The sequence below is a fragment of the Microtus pennsylvanicus genome, chromosome 4 (genome assembly GCF_037038515.1).
Source record: "Microtus pennsylvanicus isolate mMicPen1 chromosome 4, mMicPen1.hap1, whole genome shotgun sequence".
Taxonomy (NCBI): Eukaryota; Metazoa; Chordata; class Mammalia; order Rodentia; family Cricetidae; genus Microtus; species Microtus pennsylvanicus.
The window spans coordinates 104,561,613-104,575,293 of NC_134582.1; the positions used below are offsets into that span (position 1 = coordinate 104,561,613).

At 45.8% G+C, this 13,681-nt stretch overlaps 1 protein-coding gene across 6 annotated transcripts in view; it reads right to left on the reverse strand.

Annotated features, from left to right (window-relative positions):
• The window catches only part of Kiaa0319 (KIAA0319 ortholog), a 55,067-nt gene that overhangs the window by 3,503 nt on the left and 37,883 nt on the right, over positions 1–13,681 (reverse strand). For all 6 annotated transcript variants that reach the window (XM_075970008.1, XM_075970009.1, XM_075970010.1 and 3 more), the window contains 9 exons: positions 12,062–12,194; positions 10,542–10,690; positions 9,383–9,534; positions 7,756–7,894; positions 6,693–6,852; positions 5,672–5,814; positions 3,384–3,506; positions 1,450–1,540; positions 417–508 (listed from right to left, as the gene is read on the reverse strand). In XM_075970008.1, the coding sequence (XP_075826123.1) occupies positions 417–508; positions 1,450–1,540; positions 3,384–3,506; positions 5,672–5,814; positions 6,693–6,852; positions 7,756–7,894; positions 9,383–9,534; positions 10,542–10,690; positions 12,062–12,194 (1,182 nt within the window). The remainder of the gene's footprint in view (positions 1–416; positions 509–1,449; positions 1,541–3,383; positions 3,507–5,671; positions 5,815–6,692; positions 6,853–7,755; positions 7,895–9,382; positions 9,535–10,541; positions 10,691–12,061; positions 12,195–13,681) is intronic.

Genomic DNA, 13,681 nt, shown 5'->3' on the forward strand with positions numbered 1-13,681 from the left:
ATGTAAAGGAAGCAGCTAACAGAAATACGCCAGGGGTGGGTGTGTGCCCCATCCCCCTCTAACCCAGAGCAGAGAAGACCCAGGCACTGGGGACACCCCGAGGGAAGAGAAGTCTTGGTCCTGGGGTCACTTGGCAGAGGTTCAACCTTCAGTAAGCTCTTGCAATCCCTCACCCATTAACATCTCCGAGTACTTGATTTGTTGTTACATTTCTATTACCATACCATCAGCTGCTCTCAGGCAGCCTGCCGGCACACGGGGTTGAAGGTGTTTGTCTTTGCTTGCAGATTCCCAGGCTTGCTCTTCCAGACTAATTAAATGGTTGGTTGATTCCACCTTAGTCTCCGTTTCACCCAATGTAATGTTCTGGCCAATGCCTACATAAGGTGTTCAAAGGTATCAGGAAACAGCCTTACCATATTTGGGCCTCAGTTCCATTCTTTCCTGTTCATCCATGTTGTCCAGGATGGTATACTTTGTTTTCTTCCTTATCTTAGTCCTTTTCCGTCTAAAGAAACAACGAAATACTCAGCTCAAACACTCAGCATGGGATTTTGCCCACCTAACTAAAGGGTTCACCTGTAGCTCTGGCGCTGGGGCCCCTTCAAGCAATGCTCAACACCTGTATACAGCCCCGGCTGCTTTCCCCTATGAGTAATATCTCACTCAGAAAGATGTGGGTAAGCAAGTTTCCCCCAAATCAGTGCTAACCAAGAATATTCAGAGACACAGGACTGAAACCAGCAACAGGAGGGAGGGGCACCAGAAGAAGTGATAAGACAGCAAAGCCCCACAATGACCTTAGAAATAACTTGTCTTTTTCCCACAAGACATAAAAACAGGGCTGATCATTAGTGTCTCATGCTAAGCTGGAAAACATGACTCAAAAGCACTCTTTAAAACTACACTAAACTCAGGAAGCAGAGGCAGACAGATCTCCGTGAAGCCTGCCTGGTCTACATAGCCATTCCCAGAAAGAGCAATATGGTGAGACACTGTCTCAAAACAGACAAGTTACAACACTAAGGCAATCTGTCAGCTTGGTCTGATCATGTCACCAAAAGCAAGGGCTTCTTCCTCTCACTTTAATGCTTGCTAGCTGGGGACTTTGAGAATATTATTTAAGACTTCTGTGTCCCATGCCCTCACCTCCAGAAGAATCCCTATCTCTTGTGGTTGCTGAGAGGGCCAAATACAAGACAGTTAGAGCCATCACTGAATCAAAACAGTAAATGCTCAGTAGATGTCTCCAGTATTGATCATTTACTTAGATGCAGATGCCCTAGAGTATAAAGTGCATCATCGGGCCCATGAAGTCCGGTATGTTTTCACCCTGGCTGTCAGGTAGTCCTTTAAACAGTGAGACAAATGCAGGTACACAAGCCCAAAGCCGTCCATCACGCCAGCTAAGGGTCTCCTTCTCTCCCAGTGAGCAAGCACATTAGGTACCTCCTGCAGCAGCAGATGCACAGCCAGGCCACAGCTCCCGTTACCGCTGTCAGGGTCAGTGCCAGTGCTGCCACGTAGAACACACTCCACTCTGCAAAACAAGAAGGCCGGAGTGCACAATGATACACTGTTTGCTCACCAGCTCTGTTCTGACGCCTCACGGTGAGTCAGTCTGGGCAGAGGCCAGCTGTGGTGCTGGGACCACTATGTGGGGCACGCAACAGAGCCTAGCCAGGGCAACAGACTAATTGGCTTTGTCTACTTGGTGGAGGGACATAACTCAGGGACCTCAGGCACACAGTTCAGGCTAACTTGAGAGCAGGAAATCCAAAGTAACTGAAATGAGTCAGTGAAGCAACTATGCATCTTATATATAAGAATATGAATTATTAAAATGTTCATTCTAGATCCCAAGAATCATAACCTTCCCCCAAAAAAGTCTATATGATATTTTTTTTCCTCCTCCTCCATCTTCTTTTTGAGACAAGTTCTCACATAAACTAAGCTGGTCTTGAACTCACTACATAGCCAAGGATGGTCTTGAACTGCTGACCTTCGTCCTCTAATCCCCAGTGCTGGGATTATGGATATACACTCAACACCTGGTTTTATGTGGCGCTGGAGACAGAGTTCTGGGTGTGCTAGGCAAGCAGTCTACCTACTAAGCTGGATCCCCAGACCCATGCCATGGTCTTCATAGAGCAAGTCAAGGGTCTCTATGTCTGCCTGTGACATGAAGATATCAGCGCCAGAGGTAAATCTGGAAACTACTCTTCATTCCTTCTACATCCTAAGCTTTGAAGTAATAACTTAGGGGCAAAAATGCCAATGTGTGCCCAAGACAGTGGCACATGCTTTTAATCCCAGCATTTGGAAAGCAAGAGACAGGCAGATCTACATCAGTTTGAGGCCAGCTTGGCTAACATAAAGAGTTCCAGGACAGCAAGAACAATATAGAGAGACCATGTCTGAAAAAGAAAAAATGAAAAAAACAAAACCACCAATGAGACAGACTCGTGCTTGACCTGAATAAATATCATATCATCTCCGTAGCATAGCGGTTTGAAGCTGGCTGAACTCTGATGTTTGTGGGGAGTTCAAGAACACAGCTTGGCAGGCAGCACTTAACATTTTCCTGCCATTTATGTCCACCTGGGTCCTCAGGCTAGCAAATTCATTCTTAAGAGTAAACTGCCATTAAAATGTAGCTTTTTAGCTGAGTATGGTGACTCGGATATGTAATCCTAAGACTCAGAAGGTAGAAGCAGAAAGATCATCTTCTGCTGTGTAGAGAATTCAAGGTCTGTATAGAGAATTCAAGGTCAAGAATCTTCAAGGTGATCTGCTGTGTAGAGAATTCAGAGTAAGATCAGGCTATATGAATGTGTGTGTGTGTGTGTATACATATATATGTCTTATATGTCTTGTTTTGGAGTTGTATATTTATTCTTTATATATTATATATACTATAAATACGTGAGTGTGTGTGTAAATGTGTGTATGTATGTGTTTGCATGTGGTTTTCTCTCCAAAAAGACTGACAGACACCAGCCTGGGCTGTGGGGCAAGACTGTGATTCTTGTGGCCGGTACCTGCCTGGGCTGACTCCTAGCAGTGTGGGCCACATTTCCCATTTTGCATTATCCAGGTATGGGGTGTGCTATCATAAGGTCCCAACATCCTAAGCCACAGCAGAGACATTTGGGAGAGAAGTCTCAACGCAGTTGTTTCTTAGCACTGCTCATCATGGAGAGCAGAATGGCCTTGCCAAATCTCTCTCTGTGCAATCAAGTGAACTGCTTCACTTGACTTCAGGTAAGAATGGGATTGGATGATTCTCTAGATGCTAAGCCAGGAAAAGATTGAGTGTCTTCAAGAACCACACCAGAAGCCATCATTTTACACACACACACACACACACACACTACACTTACCACAGTTGCTCTCGCCATCCCACATATAATGCTGTATGAGGTTCTCCATCCACAGCTGGGAGCAAATGCAACGTTTTGTGATGGGGTCACAGTGACCGTGACCTGAACATTTGAGAAGGCATCCTGTGAAAAGGGGTGCAGAAATGAGGTTACATGGGCAAAAGGAGGTCTCCAGTGTTCCACTTCCATAGTGGAAGCCCAGAACAAATGGGTGAATTAAAAAATTTCTTAAGAAGTTGAACATGGTGGTTCACGCCTTTAATCTCCATACTCAGGAGGCAGAGATAGGTAGATCTCTGAGGGTGAGATTAGCCTGCTGTGGTGGTTTGAAAGAAACTGGCCCCCCAAAGGGAGTGACACTATTAGGAGGTGTGACCTTGTTGGAGTAGGTGTGGTCTTAGAGGAACTATGCTACTGTGGAGGCGGACTTTGAGATCTCATATATGCTCAAGCCAAGTCTAGTGTCTCAGACCACTTCCTGTTGCCTATGAGTCAAGATATTAGAACTTTACACCTCAGTTAAATGTTTGTCTTTGTATGAGTTGCCATAGTCATAATGTCTCTTCAAAGCAGTAGAAACACTAACTAAGATACCTGGTCTACAAAATTAGTCCCAGCATGGCCAGAGCTACATAGAGAAGGCCTGTCTTGAGAAAAAAAAAAAACAAGCAAAACCTAAAATCTCTTATGAGCCCAGCATGATAGCACACATCTAAAATCCTAGGACTCAGGAGGCTGAAGTAGGAAGACTGCAGCAGGTTTGAAGCCAGCCTCAGCTACACAGCAATCATGAGGCCAAACAGGACACCATGGTGAGACCCTGTCTCAACCCTCACCATTACCTCCACAACAGTAGCATAAACTCTCACCATCTCACGGCTCAACAGGAAGCAAATTGAGGGAAAAGCCAATTCCTACCATAGAGAGAACCTTAACATTTACCAAAACAATAGCCTCTGAGAACGTGTGCAATGGAAGCAATTGGGACTGCACAGTGGTTTGTCTTCATCATAACACTATTTAAATCATCCCGACAGCTCACAGGTAGAAGAGTAGTTGTGTGATTACAGAACACACCCAGGGAGGAAAACCAGGGAGCCACGAATGTCTCATGGAAATGAAATTCTAAAGGATTTGGGGAAATAATAATGGTATGACTTAAAGTTTAAAGACACATGAGAATACCTTGATGTAGCTCAGCGGTAGAGCACTTTGCCTAACATGTGTAAGACACTAGATTGAGTGCCCAGCAACATACAAATACACACTCACACACAGAAGCATACTGAAAAATCAAATCATCTTGGTTGTATTTTATTTCCTAAAGATGGAGCAACTTAGAAGGAATACCTCAGAATAGTAACAAAAGTTATATTTGGGTGATGGGAATTCGAAACTCTACATACTAGAGGATTGTTTTCTTCTTTGTCCATTTTGGGATAGTTCAAATTTTCTAATAAATAAATCACTACTTTGGGCTCTTAGAAAAACAAAAGATTCTACTTCAAAAAAAAATCAAGTTATCAAGTTGCGCATGTTACAAATAAGAGAGTCAATGGTAGGCTAGTGCATCTCTGAAACAAATTATCCTGGTGCAAACATCATATGCTGGTAACTCATTGAGATGACTGCTCCATTAACATTTACTCATAAGATGAGGACAGGGACCATGGAACTATGAATCAGTTTGGTATCTTAAAGGAACAAGCAGAACTAGAAAATATAGTCACCACAGGAAGAGATGTATATGCTATCTTAAACTGGCAGGAGAGATTTTTGAAATAATGACATATGACACTACTGTTCTCCGGTTTCTGTCCAAGACAAGAGTAGTGGCAAATGTGTCACAGAAAACTTACTGGAGAAATAAATGTAGAGTCCCTGGAGTGGGGGCCTTGAAGGGAAAATATCTGTTTCTGTGGCCAAATTCCTGAATTTAAAAGGGAAGGGCTCATAATTCAGAGGAATACAGTTCATCATGGCAAAGAAGATGCAGTCATGACAAGGAAAGGCAGCTAGCTGGTCACAGTCTTCTACAGTCAGGAAGTAGGAATAGTAGATAGGGGGATGGGGTAAGTGGCTAGAAAACCCCAAGACCAACCCCAGGGGTTCACCTCCTTCAGTAAAGCTCCACCTCCTAAGAGTTCCATAATATTCCAAACAGTGTTCAGAGACACTATGGGGAACATTTTACATTCAACCACAACAGTGTCCATGTTGCGCCAATAAAACTCCTGTAATTGGCAGATCTGGTTTATTTTATTAGAATATTTCCATGGGAGACATACCTGCTGTGTCTACCCTCAAGACCTTGAAAAGTAGGAAGGCTGCCTTTTCCTTTGAAAGCCGCCTGTGCAGATTCCGGGCCACATCAGCAGCTCTGAGAACCTTGAAAGGTGGCCCGCTCTGTACATAAAATACAATCACGGTGCTGTAGAAAAGACAAGAGGACGGTCACATGATGAGACAGTGGCTAGCAAGATGTGCCACCTCAGCCATCTGACCTAGAAAGGGAGCAGTACAGCTCTGTGGCTTGTTCTTTCCCTTAGCATGTTTTAATGTTCATCCATGTTGTTGCAGGCATTATAGGATTCATTTTAACTGCCAGTTAATATTCATTGTATCTATGTATATTTCTCTCTCTGTGTGTGTGTGTGTGTGTGTGTGTGTGTGTGTGTGTGTGTGCATGTGTAAATGATTTGTATAATTTGTTTGTATTTGGGTGTAGATGTGAAGGTCAAGGGTCAACTATGGGGGTCATTCCTCAGAAGCCACCCAGCTTGTTTTCTGAAACAGGGTCTTTTTCCTTTTGTTTTTTGAGACAGGGTTTCTCTGTGAAGCACTAGTTGTCCTGAAACTTAGTCTGTGATGAGGCTGGCTTCAAACTCACAGAGATCCGACTGCCTCTGCCTACCAAGTGCTTGGAATAAAGGTGTGCACCACCACTATACAGCTAGCAGAAAATGAATCATATAATGCCTGCAACAACATGTTCTACACACCTGAAGAGACATCTCCTGCCCTGTGGCTGGAGAGTCTCCACCAGGATCCTGACCCTCAGATCAGAGACTTTTGTTAGAGGCTGGATCTGACCTCCAGCTAAGACATATCACACAGAGAGCAGCCTTTCAGAGACAGGCTTAGGATTGTACTTAGGAATTCAGTACAAACCTTGCATGATGACCCTCAGCATAATAAAATGTAACTCTTGTCATACCAGCTATGCATGCCTACCTTCTTGCTTGAGACAGTAGTGTAGTTATCATATCTGGCATCGGAATGCCACGTGCTGGGCACGCAGCTCCATACCTGACATCCGTGTGTGCCTGAATCCTGAGCACCTTCACGTCCGAGTCCAGCACATTCAGAAGCACAGCCAGCTGCCTCACGAGGGTTTCCTTCTGCTGCTCTGTCAGCTGCTCCACACCAACCTGCAGGATCAGCTCCACCAGGCCGTCCTTCTTGGGGTCTGAGGAGAGAGAAGATAGGATTTTCACCATGAGACCACAGCCTTGGTAAGGCAAGGAGCAGAGGCTGTAGAAAGGTTCAAAGCCAGGCTGGGCATGTTGGGTCAGGAGACAGATGCTGGCTCAGTACCCACAGGTCCTGGGTTCCATGCCCCACAAAGCAAAAGGAAGGTCAAAATAAGCAAATAAATTTAAAAGAACTCTTGTCTGTCTATCATATTTAGCTTTAGGACTCAGATTATCCTAAAACAGCAGAGGCATGGATTGTGGTAACATGTGCCTACAACATCAGCACTTGGCCCTGGGGGCAAGAGGATCAGAAGTTCAATGTCATCCTTCCTGCACAGGAAGTCTAGGCCAACCTGGGCCACATAAAACTCTATCTTAAAAAGAATGAGAGAGACAGAGGAAGAAAGAAGGAAAGGAAGAAAAGGAAGGGAGGGAGGGAGGGAGGGAGGGAGGGAGGGAGGGAGGAAGGAAGGAAGGAAGGAAGGAAGGAAGGAAGGAAGGAAGGAAGGAAGGAAGGAAGGAAACAAAGGCAGGGAGAACACCACAAGCCACTCTGGAGTATTTTATAAATTTCATTCCACTTTGTTATCTAGTAGCTTTTCTCTCAAAAGATAATCAACTATAGCTTTGGGCTACATTGAAACTCTGACACCTCCCTTCCCCAGCACCTGAAACATTGTTTTCCTGCTCATAGGTGCTACCTAGTCCAGTTCATGTAGCGTCACCATGCCCACCTCACTGAGGCTGCCCTCCCTCAGCCTGACCGTGTTCACTTCATGTTAAATCAGGAAAGCAAAATCTTCCTTTCAGATATAAACTCCTACGATGAGACTGGCCGAGAGGAGAAGCTGGATACTGAGGAACTCCTACCCCGGTGACATCGGCTCGGCACACACCTGGTAGCACCTCCACGGTGGCAGTGTCTGAGTCCGACGCCCCCTGACTGTCCGTGACTAGCAGATGGAAAGTGTAGACTCCTTCCACCAGGTTGGTGAGCTGCAGAGCCACCCCGTTGTCAGAGCCTCCGATGACATCCTGAGAAGTGAGGAGAAGCACAGGGCAGCTGTCAGTTTTGTACCCAGTCTCTGAGCCTCTCTGGAGCTCAGAGCTCTGAGTTTCTTATTTTCAGATGTATATGACTTATTTGGCTGGGGGAGGGAGGAAGGGAAAGGGGTAAGGTTTTAAATCTTCACTTCCTCCTTATGTGGAACACCAGTGGGTACAAGGACCAAACAAGATGTGACAAACAACTTTCAGAAATTTCCAAATGATTAATTAACAGAGGACAAGAGCTTAGTTTGAAAGTCCCAGGACAACGCATGGAGTTTTATGGTCTCCTCGTCTAACATAGTTATATAATGCTGTCCCCTCGTATCGCCTTATGGCATATCCTATCCACCTTCTCAAGTGACCCAGAGCCTTGTACACAGATCACTCATTCAACAGGCCCAAGTCCCAAAGAGTGAGAGAGAAATCTTTTGAGCTCTACTTTTGTCTGTCCTTGTTGACCAGAATGAACAGCAATGAAAAGTTAGGAATCTGAACTGCGATACTGCAGCTACAGTTAGGAGCTAATCTACCATCTAGCTCTATAGAATTCATTCTAAAAGTACTTTCAGATGTACAAGGTGTTTTCAGTCCCTTCCCTGTGCCCACACTTTTGGTATCTACAAGAAATCTTTTTGTAGACATCAAGTCTTTAGTCATGAAATAAAGGAAGACGCAGGGAAATGTACAATCAGAGGCAGAGTGATCCAACAGCTTCCAAAAGCTAAAGATCTGGGCTGGTTTAAGACTGAGCTCTTTGGTCTTGGCCAAGTCACGCTCCATCTCTACATTTTACTCACTGCCGCTGTGAAGTGGAAGTGGAAATCCCCATGCATCTGACATACTTGATACACGGAGGAAGAAAACTAAAACAGGAAACTTGGCTTCCATGTATCTCGTGATGCCCAGCCTTTCGATATTGTGACGTAATGTTGTCATCTACAAATGTGTTGGCTGGATTCACAGCTGTTCTAGGACACAAGAGGCCTGTTACCATGAGTGGGACACACCTGTATGATGTGCTAGCCTACACAAAATCAGATCAGGAAGAGGACTTCAGCTTTGCTTAAACCTATCAGCACCCTGATGTCTCCAGCCCTCAGAACCCCGAATCTTATTGGGGAGATGACATGGTAAGAGAGAAGTCACGTATTCAAGCCCTAATCTGCAATATGACCTAAAGTTAGAATTTAGAAGAAGGTAATTAAATTTGAATGAGGTTATGGGGTGAATGAGGATTGGGGTCCTTATATAAGAAACCTGAGAACAGTTCTCCCACCTCTGTCCTCCTTTCTCACATGGCCACAAACAGACATAGTAAGTGGGTGGCTACCCCGGATGCAGAAAGAGATCACTCACCACCTTGGTCCTGTGGTTTCAGTTGCCCTGCCTGCGGCCTTTTGTCACAACAGACCACACCGACTAATCTGTACACAGTGTACATGGCTGAGGGGACAGTACCCCTCAAGTACTCACGCCAGCAGCTGGACTCTGGCCGTCCCGGATCCACAGATAGGACACAATTCCTCGGTCATCAGTAGACCTTGAACCATCCAAAGTAATGGAATTATTGGGAAGTGTAAGAACATGTCTGCCACCGGCCTGGGCTCTCGGAGGACTGTTATCTTCTAAGTCAGACACCGCAAAAACAAAAGGCAAGAAATTGACTTAAAACACCACCGACAGCGTGGCATAAAACACCCACAACTGCTCCATCTTGTAGCCAAGGTTGTTTTAGATAGCCCAAGGCATTATTTTCTGCCCCAACCTATAAGATAAGATATAGCTAGACATTGAGCAGCTCTCAGTCCAATGGGAAGACAAACAAAAGCAAGAAATTTTACTGAAAAGTTTACAATAAAAACCAATATAGACAGCTAGGGATCTACAGTGGTAAAGTGCTTGCCTAGTATGCCTGAAGCCCTCCGTCCAGTCTGTCATCAAATAAACCAGGCAAGGTCCTGCATGCTTGTAATCCCAGCAAGCAAGAGGATCAGAAATTCAAAAACTTGTCTTTAAAAAATTGGTGGGAGGGGTATATGGGCCAACTAGATGGCTTAGTGGGTAACAGTGATTGTCATCAAGGCTGATGGACCCACATGGTAGTCAGAGAGAACTGACTCGCTGAAAGTTGTCCTCTGACCTACACACACACACACACACACACACACACACACAAACACAAATGCATGCATGCTCACACTGTGGCAAGCACGCTCCCATTCCATACATACACAGGCACAATAAATAAAAACAATAAAAAATTGTGAACTTCTGCTTTAAAAAACAAAGTACATAACTTGAACGTCTTTCTGCTCTTGGGTTTCCAAGAGAGAAGAAAGCAAACCACAGGCCTGAACCAGATCTTTTCCCTGTAAAAAATGTAGGCCCATGGCTTCTTGCTCTACACTCACGGAGCAGGCTCATGGCTTCCTGCTCTCCATACTTCCTGGAGCCAGAGAGGACTTAAATGAACTCAGCTGCCAGGGAGAAGGTTGGCGCCCCCCGGGCAGAGCTCAGTCAGCTGTGAACTTATGAGCAAACACTAACAGGGCTGGGTAATCATCATCTGACTTGGGGACCTGGGAGACTGGAAGGCAAGGCAGGTTCAGGTCCTGTCACCAGATCCACTTACCCTGCTTCACAGCCACGGTGAGGGTGGATGTGCTGCTCAGTCCCTGCTGGTCTCTCACGGTTAGACGGAAGTCATAGGTACCCACCTGAAGCCCAGTGACAGTGGCTATGGCTTTGTCCACATTCTCCATCTCCACGGCACTGGGACCCCTGTAAAATGGGGTTGTTGTAGACAAAAGGTGGGGCGTGAGATCTGAGCCCTAGCAAAAGCTTCTACTTTTGGCTGCAGTGGCCATCTGGGTTTCTACAGAGGTCTGAGGTAACTGTACACATGTTCTCTGGCTTGGCATGAGGGTCAAAGCTGAAGCCTTTTTCAAACCAAATGTGCTGGGTTCTGGGAAAAGGGTTTTCATCCTTTTTCTCTTTTGAGATGCCACTGAAATATTCTCCCTTTAGAAAATGGAATCTTAGAAATTGCTCACACCTTTCTTTTTCTTTCTCTTTTCTTTTTCTTTTTTCTTTTTTTAGATTGAGTCTCACTATGCAGCCCATGTTAGTCTTGAACTCATGACAAGCTTTCTGCTTCAGCCTCCTAAGTGCTGAGATTAAAGGCATGCACTACCATACTCAACCTCCTATTTCTTCTTTGAATGAAACTCGGTTAAGCCCTCATCGAGCTCCAGGGCATGTGTAGAAGAGGAAGGCAGGAGGCAAATGGTCTGCCATTGGAGAGAGGAATTCTGTCTAGTCATTGAGACCCTAGGACTGGCTGGCAGACAGGTGCAGTTTTGTGTCTCCAAGCAGCCTCTTTTAGTCTAGGTACCCTAAACTACTCGCCCTTGCTTATTTCCGTAAGCCTGCGTTTTTCAACTTTAAAATGGGATGATGCAGCCCAGCGTGGTGGCACATGCCTTCAGTCCCAGCACTTGGCAGGAGGACCATAAGTGGATCTCGGTGAGTTGAAGGCCAATCTGGTCTGCGTAGAGAGTTCTAGACGAGCCAGGACCACATAGGAAACCCTGTCTCAGAACAAGCAAACAAACAAAATGGGAACAATGCAATTCCCTCCCCAGAAGCCATGTAGAGTACTGAGATCCAGTAGGTAAAACAGGAAATGTTACGATATGAATTTCACCCCGGACTCTGCACACCTGCTCTACCCAGTCACTGGGGCTGGTTGAGTGTAGACAGACCACCCGTGGCTTTCCCTGCATCTTTTTTTGCCAGGAAGCTCATGGTTCACCAAGCCAGCCCTGTCCACCTGTTCTGGGCTCCGCTTCCCTCTACTGCCCACCAGTGTCCAGCTCCCTCAAAACACTCTCCTTTTTTTGTTTGCCTGTTTGAGATGGGGGATCTTGCTTTGGAGCTTAGGCTAGCCTTGAACTCAAGAGTTTCCTGCCTCAACCTCCCAAGTGCAAGGATTACAAGCATGCAGCACCACTTTTATCAATAAGGCCTAGTTACTCTTTGCTCAAATCTTGACTCCTCAACAAGCCTGAGCTGCTGTTTAGTACAGTCCTCCACGGAAGGGATGCTGCCACTCGGCGGTGACACGGCTTCAGACCTGGGTGGGTACACTACCTGATGTGCTCCCAGTGGTAGCAGACAATGCCGTGGTCATCGCTGCTCCTGCTCCCATCCAGTGTAGCACTCTGTACCGGGAAGAACAGCTCCTTATCAGGGCCTGTCACCGCCACTGGAGCCTGGTTGTTCTCTAGAATTGCAGACATTCAAGAGAGGAAAGAAGAGAAGGAGGAAGGAAAGCAGGAAGGAGGCAGAAAGAGAAGGAAGAAGAGGAGGAAGGGAAGGAGAGAAGAAGAAAGAAAAGAAGGTGAGAGGGAGGAAAGGATTATGGGGAAAGCAAAAGGAGGAAAGAGGGAAGAAAGAATGCAGGGGAGGAAAGGGAGCCGAAATCAGGGTGCAAAGACTTGCACTCTCTTGTCTGCAGCTCCGCTGTCTAGCACAGTACCTGCTAAACAGCAAATGCTGACAATATCTCAGTTGTGGGCTGGAAAGACCTGGTTTCAATTCCCCGTACCTACATGGTGGCTCACAACAGTCTGTGACCCCAGTTCTGACGCCTCCTTCTGGCCTTCACAGACACTCAACACAAGCCAAACACCCATGTACATAAAAATAAATATTTTTAAAAGGAAAATATTTCAGTGGAAAGTGGAAAGAAAGGAAATGAAGTAAAACATCACTCCTACCGTTTCTGCTTCCAAGCGAAGAGTCACATAGCCACAGCCACTACCATGGAGATAGTCTCTTTCCCCCACTGTCCTCCTTAAAATGAATAGTGGCTCCCTAATTTCCTAAGGGCAAACATCTACAAAGCCCTTCATGAGAGCCCTGCTCCTCTATGGATATCTCATTCCAGGCCTAGACCTAAGCTTTTTTCTCCAGTCATACCATTATTTTTATTTTTATTTCATTTCATTTTATTTTTAGTTCTTCAATGTACCCAGGCCCCTTTCATCCTATGGCTTCTGGGAATCTAGGTTCCTCTTTCTAAACATCTTTCTTCTTGCCCTCCATTCCCCATCCTTCTCCTCCTGGCCACCTGCCATGGGTGTGTTAACTGGGACCCCAGCAAAAGCTATCTATGGGCCCAAGTGCTCTGTAGGTGCTCTTTATATGGGCACCCTTCCTGACTGAGGAAAGCTCCTGAATAAGTCCATGTCACTTCACATGTACTTGCCACAGCCTTGGAAGGGCAGAGGCAGGTTCATCCTCTTTGATTCCATATCCCTAGGGTCTGGCTCAGAGCGCCTTTTACATATTAGTTAGAAAATTCATTAGTTGTCTTTCAGCTGAGACTGTCCCCATCGTCAGTCTACCAGGTGACGGATGTGGAGACAGCAGGCCTTTGCTAGAGAAGCTTTGGAGCCAAGATGGTTGTAAAACAAGGTCTAGCTGGCTACCTATGACTCTCCTGAAAGCTACAGGTAGCAGAGTCCTGGGTTTTTTGAGACTAATAAGAGAGTGGAGCCTGGGTCAATGCCCAAGTGTCTGCTGCATCTGGGTGTCAGGTCACACAGTCAGCCAGTCTCCCCAACACGCCCTGGAACTTTCCCAAGCTGAGTATGACAGGCACAGGAGTTACCATGTGATAAATCAGAGCCACGGGTGGTGCTGACAGTGACTCTCATGTTGTCTCCTGTACTGTGGTTTAGATTCAGAACCTCGAAAGGAAATCGG